Source organism: Buteo buteo, chromosome 31 (assembly GCF_964188355.1).
Source record: "Buteo buteo chromosome 31, bButBut1.hap1.1, whole genome shotgun sequence".
NCBI classification, from domain to species: domain Eukaryota; kingdom Metazoa; phylum Chordata; class Aves; order Accipitriformes; family Accipitridae; genus Buteo; species Buteo buteo.
This window is the reverse complement of record NC_134201.1, coordinates 1409671-1423406: the sequence shown is the minus strand read 5'-3', so window position 1 is coordinate 1423406 and position 13736 is coordinate 1409671. Positions and strand designations below refer to the sequence as shown.

Sequence of the window (13736 nt, the reverse complement as noted above, 5' to 3'; positions counted from 1 at the left end):
AATGCCTTTGCAATGGAAGCGTAGTGCCAAGAATGACGAAATAAACTAAGTTAATCTTTGCCAGCTTAAAATTCTATGACATCCAAGAAGAATGTAGTCATCTTAATTTCTTACTTTGCAAAGCCAGCACACTCAGGAAATTTTACTTGAGAAATTCTCCATAACTTGGATCAGGTTCTCAACTGTAAGTTGAATTAGACTTTCAGTTTTTTAATTCTAAAATCCACTTAGGCACAGGGATTAAGTATTGAATTTTGAAGTTGTGCTTTACTTTTCATGAGATCTGTTCTTAGCTTGCTGTTTATTTGTATTTCTTAAAACCTGCTAAGTGGCGTGATTGGCAATGTTTTCTGCTCATATTAATACCGTGAGTCTTATTTCACGTCCCTCACAGAGGTTTTTTCCTTCCCTGAAAATCCCTGTTCATTAAAGTTGAAGAACTTAAGTCTGTCTTGACAGGACGTGAGTTTCAGGGGTTTGGGTGGAGTTTTCTTTGAGATTTTACTGTTATCACCAGTAAGTTCTAGAAGAATCCCAGGATTTACTGCATAGCTAGATTTACTTAGTGCTGAGCTGTATGCTTGAAAACCCAAGAGATATAATCAATCGCACATCCTAAATGTCAAGGAACAACCTTGAAAATGCTCTAGTAGTACATCTGGTATGAAAACATGGGGTTTGGATATATTTATTTTTATATATTTAACTTCAACAATTGGTTCTTTTGGAACTCGTACATCTTCAAAGACAATACCTCTGGTATCAGCGCAGTGCTGACCCACGTTCATTTCCCAAAAAGGGAAGTTCACAGAGGTGCAACTAAGTTGGGTTCTTCCAATATCCATTCCATTTTCATTCTTTAGTTTACTCAAAGCATAAAATAAGCCTTTTTTTTCCCCCCAAAACCCCTTTATTTTTATCCGAAAATCACCATATCTACAACAAACAACAGTTTTGCATTTACAGACCAGCATGCCCTTAATTTCTCACAGCTGGGCAGTTTACTTTCTCTGTATGTGGAATCAATTCTGTAGCTGTAATCACTCTTTTGTCTTTTTCTAGTTCATCTGTATCCTTTGAGATGGGAGAGGAGAAAGCAAAGAACCTAACATGCAGGCAGTAGTGGAATACAGCTGTACTACAAACAAACAAATAAATAAATGAGATTTTTCAAGCTTTCAGACTCCTTTCCTAATTTTCAATGTCTAGTTTTGCCTGCTACTAAAACCAGTACTTTAGTTCTTTCTTTGTTTTCTTTCTTTCCTCCCCGTCCCCAGCCAAAAGAGAATTAGCACCAGTGTCTCCGAGGGCTGTTCCTTGAGCAGGAGGAGCTAAAATTAAAGCATATTGTGTGTTTAGGGTTAAAGTTTTCCACCTTGCTTCTTACTTCTTACTAGGCACGCTAGTTCACGTTAATTGGCACTTGTCGATTAAACGGTTCTCAAACGTTCTTTTGCAGCTGTGCAAAGTCGCCTTACTTTAGACCATTCGGCAGAGTTCCTTATCTGAATGAATAAAAATATAATTATTAAGTACGTCTTATGAATAGCGTCTGTATGCTGTGAAAATGAAAAGATCATTGAAAATGCTCTGTTGCTTCACAGCCTTTTTTCTTTCATGGCAATTTGTTGCATTATTGGTTTAGCAGCAAATAGTAATTCCTGGCTTGTCAAATAAGAGGCATACACTTCATCTTTCTTCCAATTTGGATTCCAGGGCTGTTTGCTTCCACAATTAATTTAGTAAAAACTTTGCTTGCAGGAGCTTTTGGATCTGGATCAGTACGAGCTAAAAAAAAAAAAAAACAAAAAGATGAGGGGAGTCAGTTTATCCTCACAATTAATAATCAGATACTTTTCGAGCTAACGTTAAATTTTTTTATGTGTGCTTCTACCATATAATAAATCTATCAATAAGTTAACAACCCTTTTTTCTTGGGCCTTCCAAAAATAAACTGAGAGAGAGCAAGAGAGAGGAAGCTTCAGTGCACCTCTTACCGCAAAAGTCAAGATTTAATTAAATTCCTTCCAATCAGCATGCAAAGGTTCACCTCCTTTTCCATGTATTCTAAGTCTTAATGTTACCATCAGCTTCACAAAGAGTACAAAAGAAACCTATTCACAGCATATATGCAGAAATCAATGCTTAGGAAATAGAGTATTGAATGCAAAATGTTATCACCTGATTTCAAAGATCTTAACCTTGTTCTTCCAAGTGTAAGTTCTAAATAAGTTTTTTACTGTTAGAAATTAAACAGTCGTAAATCACATTTATGGTGTTCAGTAGATAACAGGTAGATTCCCTTGATGGTTCTGCCTTGAACAAGGAAGCAAATAACAAGAAAATTCAGCTTTATATGTGAATGTAGAAAGTTTTTTGTCTTGAATTAGAAAGAAATTATGTGTTGGGGGTGAGCATGATCTTGTTATGTGAGACATGATGAAAGAGGTCTCGATTGTAAAGCACCTTCATCGACACCACAGCAAAATCTGGGTTCTTGGACACGTGGAAAATGTCTTCCCTTAAGAAAATAAAATGTAACACCACAATTGTAGAGTTTTTCTATTTTCACCAAAAGTGAGAGGTGTTTCTAGCAGCACAAAGCAAAGACCCTTGGAACATGAGCCTGGCGAGTACTTTGCAAGTTACCTCTTACTGTTGCTGCCCTTCCCTGAAGAGAAACTGGAATTAATTTTGTTTGATAGCAGCAAAAATGGAGAGGAATTCTTGAAGGGAGTTTCCATTTCACCACTCGGTTTCCTCCTTAGGCATCGCACAGCACGGAGACTTCTTCCTTCTACCTTGTGCTGATAAGCCGGTCACTGTTGCCGAAATCTGGAATAAAACTCCTTAACGGCAATGAGAAGTTAAGGAGCAGGCACTTCTTTATTGCAGCGCTGGGCACACAGGGGATCACTCCACCTCGTGTGTGCACCTGTCTGGTTTAATCATGCAGGTTAAATACACACCTGTTATACATAGTCACTAGATTTCTGGGAAATGCCATACATGATCATCAATTGTCCGATAAATCATTAGCATATGTAAATGTCGCTCTACGCAGGCACAGTGAAGTCTCTGGTGGTCTTCAGAAGCCCTCTGGTGGTCTTCCATAGTCTTCCTCACTTTGTCCGATAGTTGACCTCTCTTATGTGATTCTGCGCAGTACGATTTTTGCCATCATGTATTAGATTACATAAAAAGTACATTCAATGTTAATTCTTAAATTTAACGTTTTTAGTGATTGGCCCTCAGTCACACCACCTTATCAATACTCTTATACTAAAACATTCATTGGTTAATCTTACTTAATTCCACTAACTGGAATCTTGATCCAAGTGGGGTTTCTAAGCAACAGAACTAAGGTCCATAACGATCTCTCTTAGTTTCTTAGGACAAAACACTACAAACTAACAAATCGGTCAAAGTTTCTATGCTTAACTGATTTTAGACAATACTTATTTTCTTATGACTGTATACAGCACATTTTGTATGTTCCTAAGTTTCTATAGCTATTGTGAGCTTCAAACCCCTATTTTCTACAATCTTTACCCTTTTAACCAAACCTGACTTAAGTGAAATTTCAACTTTTATTAAATATTGGTAACATCACTCATCTTACAGAAAGAGGGGAAACAGTAGTCTCAGGAAGGCAGCACGTAAAGTTTCAAACACCACAAGCCTGCCCCCCTTACGTTCCTGAGACGTCTCATGTATTTGGGAAACAGTACGGCACTCTCATCTCAAGGAATCCTGTCCGTGACGCCAATTTAAATGTCCCGATCCAATGTCAGGGAAGGTTTCGATATGATCCCAAGAGCGAGATTAAGACACAAACGAGGTCAAAGGCCGTATACCCAGAAGAGCTTTTATTATCAAAAGTATCAAATGTGGAAAATGGTGGCGATAGGATAGAATGGAAGAAAAGGTAGAAATGAAGCAAGCAGTTGGGATAGGATTGCAAGGACAGTCACTACCACGGATCCAGGGGCATCCTGTTGGTCCTCAATCTTCAATTCTTTGGTGGTAAAAAAGGCCGCTACAGCTTGTCTCTACAGGCTTTTATAGGGCATATTTCGATAATGTCATGCGCTGCAGGTTTTGTCTATCGCAGGACCTTCGCGTGATCGACACCAGAAACCAGTATCTTATCAGCTCCAGCCCCGTTTCCTCCCCTGGATGCCTCAATGGCCTGGTAATCGTCCTTATGGACAGAGGAGTGTCCTGCTCAAACAGATCATCTCGGAGACAAAGGGCTCGAGATAAGCAGTTCACAGTTCCTTGAGATGACAGCCCAGTCCCTCACACCTAACAACCTTTGAGGCAAATGCTTCAAGATAACAATTCAGTCTCTTACACAGTCACTGCCCACCCCAGGCACATTCGGTTCCTGGAGATCCCCCAGGCTCTCCAGACATCTCCACACTCCTGGGGGATGTCCTCTGCCCTGTCATGTGTGCGGAAACCCTGGGTATGTACCACAGTGACAACTCACCATCTCCACTGTCACCACACACCAGTGGGAAGGTCAGAAATCCTACCCTTGATCTCCAACAGCTACCTACATGACCATGTGCTTTTCTCTTTGAAACAACAGACCCTCTTGGCATGCCATGAGCTTTTCTCTTTGAAATCCAAGGAGCAACAGGCCCTCTTGGCATGAAATTCCTTCGAACTACTGTTGACATCAGCTCAGGAAGGACGGCTCCATCTTGAGGAACTGCACTGGGAATATGATATTTCGTTACAGAGATGCTATGAGAGAGTCAACTCTGACCCAGTGTTAGACACAATCTTATACAGTTTAAATGTGAGACAGAGAAGGTTCATTCCTCTGGAGAGTGAGATAAATACAGAAATTTATGCAGGAACATAATAGCAAGAAATAACAATGCAAAAAAAATTAACAATTGTAAGAAACAAAGTACAGGCCTGCAATGGGAAAACATGGGAGTCATTTGTGGAGAGACACAGAAAGTTTATCCCTATTGAGAAACATCCCTGAAATCACTTTCCTAATGCCAGCCTTGAGCTCCTGGTTCCTCATGCTGTAGATGAGGGGGTTCACTGCTGGAGGCAGCACCGAGTACAGAACTGCCACCACCAGGTCCAGGGACGGGGAGGAGATGGAGGGGGGCTTCAGGTGGGCAAATATGCCAGTGCTGATAAACAGGGAGACCACGGCCAAGTGAGGGAGGCACGTGGAAAAGGCTTTGTGCCGTCCCTGCTTAGAGGGGAACTTCAACACAGCCCTGAAAATCTGCCCATAGGACAGCACAATGAAAACGAAACACCCAAATGCTAAACAGGCACTGACCGAAAGAAGCCTGGCTTCCCTCAGGTAGGAGTGTGAGCAGGAGAGCTTGAGGATCTGGGGGATTTCACAGAAGAACTGGTCCACAGCATTGCCTTGGCAGAGGGGTAGTGAAAATGTATTGGCAGTGTGCAGTGCAGCATTGAGGAACCCACAGCCCCAGGCAGCTGCTGCCATGTGGACACAAGCTCTGCTGCCCAGGAGGGTCCCATAGTGCAGGGGTTTGCAGATGGCAACGTAGCGGTCATAGGCCATGACAGTGAGGAGAGAGTACTCTGCACCAAACAAGAAGAATACAAAGAAGACCTGGGCAGCACATCCCAAGAAGGAAATGCCCCTGGTGTCCTGGAGGGAATTGGCCATGGATTTGGGGACAGTGGTGGAGATGGAGCCCAAGTCGAGAAGGGAGAGGTTGAGGAGGAAGAAGTACATGGGTGTGTGGAGGCGGTGGTCGCAGGCTATGGCTGTGATGACGAGGCCATTTCCCAGGAGGGCAGCCAGGTAGATGCCCAGGAAGAGCCAGAAGTGCAAGAGCTGCAGCTCCCGTCTGTCTGCAAATGCCAAGAGGAGGAACTCAGTCATGGAACTGCCGTTGGACATTTTCTTCCTCGGGGCAGGGGGACCTGTCACAGGAGAGAAAGACAGCACCAAGTTATGGGAGACTGCTCTGAACAACATCAAAGACATTTCCCACAGGCCCTCCCCCTCCCACACACACAGACCCTTTTCTTTTTCTGGGAGACCTTCCTTCAGCTCTGTGGTTTGAGCCCTGGTTGGTGCTGGCCAAGCGTGCAATGAAGAGCAGGGCCTCTGCCCATGGGCTCTTGGAAAGTCAGCCCTGCTCAGCAGCAGTGGGTTCATGGGATCGGTGCGGGCAGGGGCCAGTCTGCCATCCCAGTGCTAAGGAACCACAGTGGTAAAAGAAGTTTAAGAGTTCTAGGGTTTTTTTTACAGCTCCCCCCATGGCCCCTGGGGAGTTTTCTTAGATCTCGGGAACCTTCAGCATTTCTGCTGCACTCAGTGAGAACAGAGTGAGTCCTGCGAGGCAAGAGGATTGCCTGTGGCTTAGTGCAGAGGAAAGGGAGCTGGTCTGTCCCTCCCTTTAGTTCCCAGTTGCGCTGTGCTTTCACCATTCAGAGATGGAGGGTGATCACAATCCCATGTTACCCTGAAAAGCCGCCAGACACTGCTGAGAGCAAAGACACCCACTGCAGACCACCAAATGTCTCCCCCTTTCTATGGGTCTCAGAACCCTGCTTCAAGCCAAGGGCACACATGGCTCATTTCACAAACCTAACAGCATTTCCTCGGTCAGAGCCTCTCTGTGGTTTTCCATGGGGCTTTCAGATAACACAAAGCTGCTAGAGGACAGGTTTGCATCCTGCAGGGCAGCTGACAGCTTGGAAGGACACCCGGAGGTGATAGCCAAGTGACCTGATGTGATGGCACCTCTGTAAAGTGTCGTGGTTTAACCCCAGCCAGCAACTAAGCACCACGCAGCCGCTCACTCACTCCCCCCCCACCCAGTGGGATGGGGGAGAAAATCGGGAAAAGAAGTAAAACTCCTGGGTTGAGATAAGAACGGTTTAATAGAACAGAAAAGAAGAAACTAATAATGATAATGATAACACTAATAAAATGACAACAGGAGTAATAAAAGGATTGAAATGTACAAATGATGCGCAGGGCAATTGCTCACCACCCGCCGACCGACACCCAGCCAGTCACCGAGCGGCGAATCCCTGCCCCCCCCTTCCCAGTTCCTAAACTAGATGGGACGTCACATGGTATAGAATACACCGTTGGCCAGTTTGGGTCAGGTGCCCTGGCTGGGCATGAGAAGCTGCAAAATCCTTGACTTTAGTCTAACCACTAGTGAGCAACAACTGAAAACATCAGTGTGTTATCAGCATTCTTCACATACTGAACTCAAAACATAGCACTGTACCAGCTACTAGGAAGACAGTTAACTCTATCCCAGCTGAAACCAGGACATAAGGGAGAATCAGCTCATTCCCCATCCCCACAGACACCATTGAGCATAACCCCTCAGATGATAGGAAAGCTGGGACACTTGTCGCCATGGACACAGCTGCAGAAGAGGACCCACAAGGTCAGAGTGTGACTCTGCAGCTGAAACTCCCATCCCCAGAGAACCTGACGGCAAGAACATGATAACGATAGCAATGACACAGACGAGTGGAGAACCAAGTAAAAAGCAGAGATTGACTGGCTCAGACAGGCAAGGGGAGAGGCAGCTGCAGTCTCAGGAAAGAGTTACCCTTACCCAGCTGTACATGCCACCTCCCAGACACCAGCACAGCCAGGCAGTTGCTCTCAGCCCCTGGGCTCTGCAGAGGGAACTGGGCACGTGGCTGGAGAGCTGCCCTGTGGCTCGGCTGGATCTCTGGCTGCTGAGGAGGTGGTTCGTGTCTTGGACCCCCCAGCCCTGAGGGCAGAGGCTTTGCTGGGTGGGAGAGGAGGCAAGGGGGGTTGCTCACAGGAATGGGTCTGCGTTGGTGGGGATGATAGAGAGATTTCTGAATTCTCCCTCCCACAGCATTTCTGGTTTTAGTTTCCTCTCATTCCCTGGTCAATCCCCTGCTGCCAGAAGATTTTCTTCCTGGGAGGTGTTTCCCTGTCACTTCTCAGACACCCTATCCCAACCTCTGTGCACTCTCCTCAGCTCCACAGAAACCTGCCTGCTTGCCGGGCACCGGCTGGGCCCATGTTCCTGTTGCAGGTGGAAAAGGGCAGGTTAGAACAACCCTGCTGGATCCAGCAAGGGTGATGCTGGTGCTGTCCACAGGCAGAGGATTAGCTGAAGGCACTTTAGGTGGCTCCTATCAGACCAACTGATCACTCCAATTCACAGCTCAGGAGTCTCAGGGACTTGTTCCAGCAGGACAGCTCCTTTTCCATTTCTCCCCCCAAATTCCCTAAGACTAGGAAACAGAAAACATAGACTCTGGAAAGCTCCTTAACTTTATAGCAATCCCTGCTTTGATCTTCCCCTTGAAAAGTGCCTTCGGAAACATCCTGGGGGATGATCTGGAGCTGTGAGCTGCCCTGACCCACACAGCACCCTCTTGCCAGCAGAAGGACCCTGTAATTCTGTGAACTGTTTCTTCCACCCACAGCTTCTCCCCACTCTGCTGTTACAGTTCCCCAGGCAGGCTGAGTCCTTACCCTGACCGGGGGCAGAGTCCCTGCCCCAGCACACAGCCCCCCACGGTGCAGGGACCCTGCTCAGAAGGACAGCCCTGGGCACCCCTGGCTGCACACCCACCTTCACACTCTGCAGCCATCCCCAGGTGAAGGCAGCTGACATGCCCTGTCCCTCTGAGGGTGCAGCAGGGAAGCTGTGCTCCAAAGCACGGCCTTTTTCTCTGCACTGCAGAAACTGTGAGAGTCCCTCTGACAGATCCCATAGGCTGTGGGATGTGCCAGCTTTAGGAGCTCATTCCAGGAACCACAGCTGCATTGCCCTGCAGCCAGAGACTTACCCTGTCAAGGGCTGTGAAGATTTTTCTCCAGGTCAGCTCTCCTCTCTCCTTCCACCCCAGACTGCCTTTAAACTCTCTCTGCATCACTCCTCTCCGGTCGGTGCCTGCAGGCAGTGCCCTCAGCCCTGCTGCACTTTGCAGAGGAGCTGCTCCTGGGCAGAGCTGTCTCTCGGCAGTGCTGCCTGCTTGCCATGAGCTCCCTCCAGCCCAGGAGCCCAGCCCAGCTCAGCAGCAGAGGAGCAGCCCAAGGCAGCCCTTTCTCTGCCCCCTCTGGGCTCCCTCCAGGTGTCCCTGGGGCTCCAGGGGAACCTGCTGCGAAACAGGCTGAGGCAATCACTGATGTTCCATCCCTCAGCTGGGCAGAGCCACTTCTTTCAGCAGCGACATTTCTCCCATCTGAAAGAGTGAGGTCTAAGAATCATTTTTCTTTCTCCCATTTTTAGACATGAAGCACATGACACTGGGGTTTCCACTCCTATGCCTACACGTCCTTGTTTCAGCTGGGATGGAGTTAACTGTCTTCCTAGTAGCTGGTACAGTGCTATGTTTTGAGTTCAGTATGTGAAGAATGCTGATAACACTGATGTTTTCAGTTGTTGCTCACTAGTGGTTAGACTAAAGTCAAGGATTTTGCAGCTTCTCATGCCCAGCCAGGGCACCTGACCCAAACTGGCCAACGGTGTATTCCATACCATGTGACGTCCCATCTAGTTTAGGAACTGGGAAGGGGGGGGGCAGTGATCTGGCCGCTCAGGGACTGGCTGGGTGTCGGTCGGCGGGTGGTGAGCAATTGCCCTGCGCATCATTTGTCCATTTCAATCCTTTTATTACTCCTGTTGTCATTTTATTAGTGTTATCATTATCATGATTAGTTTCTTCTTTTCTGTTCTATTAAACCGTTCTTATCTCAACCCAGGAGTTTTACTTCTTTTCCCAATTTTCTCCCCCATCCCACTGGATGGGGGGGGAGTGAGTGAGCGGCTACGTGGTGCTTAGTTGCTGGCTGGGGTTAAACCATGACACTACAGTTTCAAAATTCTGTTTTTTCCTTTCCACCTGCCTCTACTCACCCCCTTGATTACATAGTCAAGGAAATGACCAAGAGTTTTCACAGTGGGCCTGTCAGTAGCACCTTGTCATTCCTAGAGATCAACTTCAGCTCCACCAAAGGCCCTCAGGGGCAGCAGAGCCACCACTGACAAAAACCCCATTCCCTGGCAGGGCTGCCCTTCCCAGCCCTTCTTTCTGTCCTTGGGGAGAGCAGAGTTTGCTCACTGTCTTGGCATTCAATTTCAGCTTTATGTTTCCATCTGCCAACCACTCCGGCATGGCTCTGAAGCCAAGCCTTTGCACACACGGGGTCTTAGATGTTTGGACCAACTTCCCGAAGACAAGTCAGAGCCTGGCCTGGTGTTACAGCTGAGGTGCTACAACCCAAATGTGCACTGATGCCCTCAGCCAGGGGCATAGCAAGGACGAGCTGGAGACTGAGCTTTTTGACATCCATAAAGGAACTGCCAAGGCATGGTGGGACAAGGGACACAGCTTGGGGTGCTGCAATGGATGGGTACTGGTCCTCAGGAGAGACAGGCTGGAAGGATCAGGAGTGGGGTTCCCTTAAAGTGAAGAAGTAGTTTGGATGCATGGAGCTCCTTACTGGGGCCAGTGGAGAAGTTGGGTCAGCCCTTGTGAGTGAGGGTCAGAGGAGGGGCCAGCAAATGTGACATCAAGGTGGGAGTTGAGGAAGCTGCAGTCAGGTTGGAGCAGTGGGCATGGTCTTTTCTAAGCACCCCAAGGAAGTCTCTGGATGTAGAAGCCTGAGCCTCACTGGGGACTTCAACGACCCTGGCATTTTCTGGAAGGGGAACACAGCGGCATGCAAACAGTCCAGGCCATTTCTGGAGTGTCTTGGGGGAACATCTTCACACAGCTGCCAGATTGGCCGTTTCTGGAGTGTCTTGGGGGAACATCTTCACACAGCTGCCAGATTGGCCAACAAGGGTAATGCAAACCCAGATCTGATACTTGCCAGCAAGGCAGAGCTGGCCAGGGAAGTGAAGGTCAGTGTAAGCCTTTTCTGTCATGAAAATGAAATAGTGAGGTCCCAGCTCCCGAGGGGATTGAGGAAGAAAAACAGAAGACTACAGATGCTGGACATTAAAGGACCAGACTTTGGCCTATTCTGGGGAGTTTTAGTGGGGTCCCACGGTCATTCAGCACTGCAAAGCAGCAAAGCTTCAAACATTGCTCTACAAGGACAGCATCCTCCAAGCACAGAAATGACCTATATCAAAACTGAGTGGAGACACTCCTTGCCAGGAAGCCCGAGCTTTGGGTGTTGCTCAGCTGCTTCTTGCTGGTACTTCACTCACACTCTGTTGTGGTGGCTTTGGTGCTTTTCTGTGGCTACTCTTTCTGCAGAGAAGTTCTTAAAAAGGCAATGATTTCATAAAAGGTGGTCATAAAGGCCCTGTTGTAGACAACAATGTTTGCCATGAGCTCTGGAGAGAGCCAGGAAGATAGTTAATAAGCACCAGGAATATGTAAGAATCTGAAAGCCTCTTCTGAAATGTGAGTGGCTCTGAGCAGCACTGATTGATTGCCTGTGTGTAGGGCTCAGAGAGAGGGTCAAGGGATGTCAGTGAGAAACAAGGAGGTGGCTGATGGCTTTAGCAAATCCTGAAACCCTCTCTGAGGCCAGAAATGGCAAGCAGTGGATGTCTGTGGATGGGGAAGAGGAGGAGGTGTGTCCTGAGAAGATGTCAGGAAGGAAGACGCCTCTTCTGCAAGTCAGCGATGAAATAGATTTTTTCCATGTTGTGTGCATGCCTAGGAGATGGTTAATGCTCACTGCTGAGGGTGGCTGTGCCCAGTCATGCCTCACGAGCTGACCTTGCTCTCTTCCCCTCCTTCACTCCCCAAATTGGATGGGCCTTAGGATCCTGAAGGAGGCATGAACCTTCTAGAGTTAAGTCCCATCACTGCGGGGGAAGAGGGAAGGGTTTGGGAGCCACACGGGACTGCAGGGAGAGGGTGAGGTGGGGTGTAGCAGGGAGTGTGTTAAAGGCAGAAAGAAGATCTGAACTGGGGGGGGAGGTGTGATTCTAAAGTGAAATAGGTGGAGTTTTGATTTTGAGGCAGCAGGAGAAGGAGGACATGCCTTTCAGCGCTGGGATGTGGAGTGAGGATTTGAGTTTTGAGCTGGGACATCTTGGATGACAGAGGAGCATTCACGAGGCTTTGGAAGAACTAGACAGGCTGTGGGGAACTCCCAGGCATTGGCCAATCCTACAGTAACCACTGATTTGTGTTTGAAGCAACAACCAGAGAGACATCAGGAAAGCTTGGGGCATCATGGGGGTCAGAGCGAGTTAGGGAAGCACAGGGTGGTTAAAATGTGCAGGGAAACAGTACAGGCATAGGAGAGTGTAGGTGGCAGGGGCAACCAAGGGCCTTGGTGGGGCTGGGTCCCCGTCCCACCCCCAATATTTTGCACATCTCACCAGGGCCTCTGATTTCCTCCTTCACCAGCCCCCAGGGACAGCCGCCTCTTCTGGTCATTACCTCGCTGCTCTCTTCAGTGATGGTCCTCAGTGGGGCCCGCTAACACCCTCAGAATCTTGGAGGTTTGCTGCTGACTTTTACTTCTCCAGAGGTTTGTTCAGTCTCCCAGCACCTGCAATTCAGGAACTTGGCACCAGAGGGCTCATTGATATGCAAAGCACCCTAGCAAGCCAAGGCTCTGGGCAAAATTTTTCTTAATTCCTCAGTTCCTGTGTGGTTATTGAGAGCAGTTTCAGGAGTGCAGTCAAAGTGAAAAGATTTCAAAAATAAAGAACAAAAAGAAAGGATTTTTCTAGTGCTCCGATTTTTCCTGCTTACAGAAGAAGTGATATCAGCAGTTCTGATTGATGTTGTTCCTGAGACTTTCTTCATGAAGTATGAACATATACTGAAGTCAAGAACAGTTGGGGAAGTTTTAGTGTACCCCCTGAGGTGAATTAAAGACATGTTTTTGTTTGAGTATATTAAAAACATAACTTAATGAACACTACTTTGGGCAGAGTCCTAGTACTGTAAGCGGTTCTACAAGGCGTCTGCAAAGATGCATCCCAAGCTGATTCCTCATACACACTTGCACCAGCACCAATACTGTGAGGGTCAGCACAGGACACCTGTCACGGTTTAACCCCAGCCAGCAACTAAGCAGCACGCAGCCACTCACTCACTCCCCCCCCACCCAGTGGGATCATGGAGAGAATTGGGAAAAAAGTAAAACACTTGGGTTGAGATAAGAACAGTTTAATAGAACAGAAAGGAAAAGAACTAATAATGATAATAATAACATTAATAAAATGACAATATTTTTAATAATAAAAGGATTGGAATATACAAATGATGCACAATGCAATTGCTCACCACCCCGCTGATCGACGCCCAATTAGTCCCCCAGTGGCGATCCCCCACCCCCTCTCTCACCAGTTTATATACTAGATGGGACGTCACATGGTACAGAATACCCCGTTGACCACTTTGGGTCAGCTGCCCTGGCTGTGTCCACAGCCAAATTCTTGTGCCGCTCCAGCTTTCTTGCTGGCTGGGTATGAGAAGCTGAAAAATCCTTGACTTGAGACTAAACATTCCTTAGCAACAAGTGAAAACATCAGTGTGTTATCAACATTTTTCTCATATCAAACTCAAAAAACGTAGCAGTGTTCCAGCTAGTAGGAAGACAATTAACTCTATCCCAGCTGAAACAGGACAACACTTCAGCCTGGCTTTGGGTCCCTTGCCCAGCCCAGCTGGGTCCCCTGAGCCTCCCATTTCAGGTTGGCTACAAGACAATACTGTGGCTGCTCCTTATCTCATCACCAAGGGAAACCACTCCCTGACAGGGAGTCCTCCTCTCTCTGGCA

At 47.3% G+C, this 13736-nt stretch overlaps 2 protein-coding genes across 2 annotated transcripts in view; one reads left to right on the top strand and one right to left on the bottom strand.

Annotated features, from left to right (window-relative positions):
* LOC142025982 (scavenger receptor cysteine-rich type 1 protein M130-like) overlaps positions 1-13736 on the top strand; it is a 329010-nt gene that overhangs the window by 203669 nt on the left and 111605 nt on the right. The window lies entirely within an intron of this gene.
* Positions 4955-5914, bottom strand: LOC142026103 (olfactory receptor 14A16-like). The gene has a single exon (XM_075018939.1). It carries the CDS (start codon positions 5912-5914, stop codon positions 4955-4957), a length of 960 nt encoding a protein of 319 aa, XP_074875040.1.

Excerpts from the sequence above, each read along its gene's own strand:
- LOC142026103 (XM_075018939.1), bottom strand. The coding sequence starts at position 5,914 with ATGTCCAACGGCAGTTCCATGACTGAGTTCCTCCTCTTGGCATTTGCA.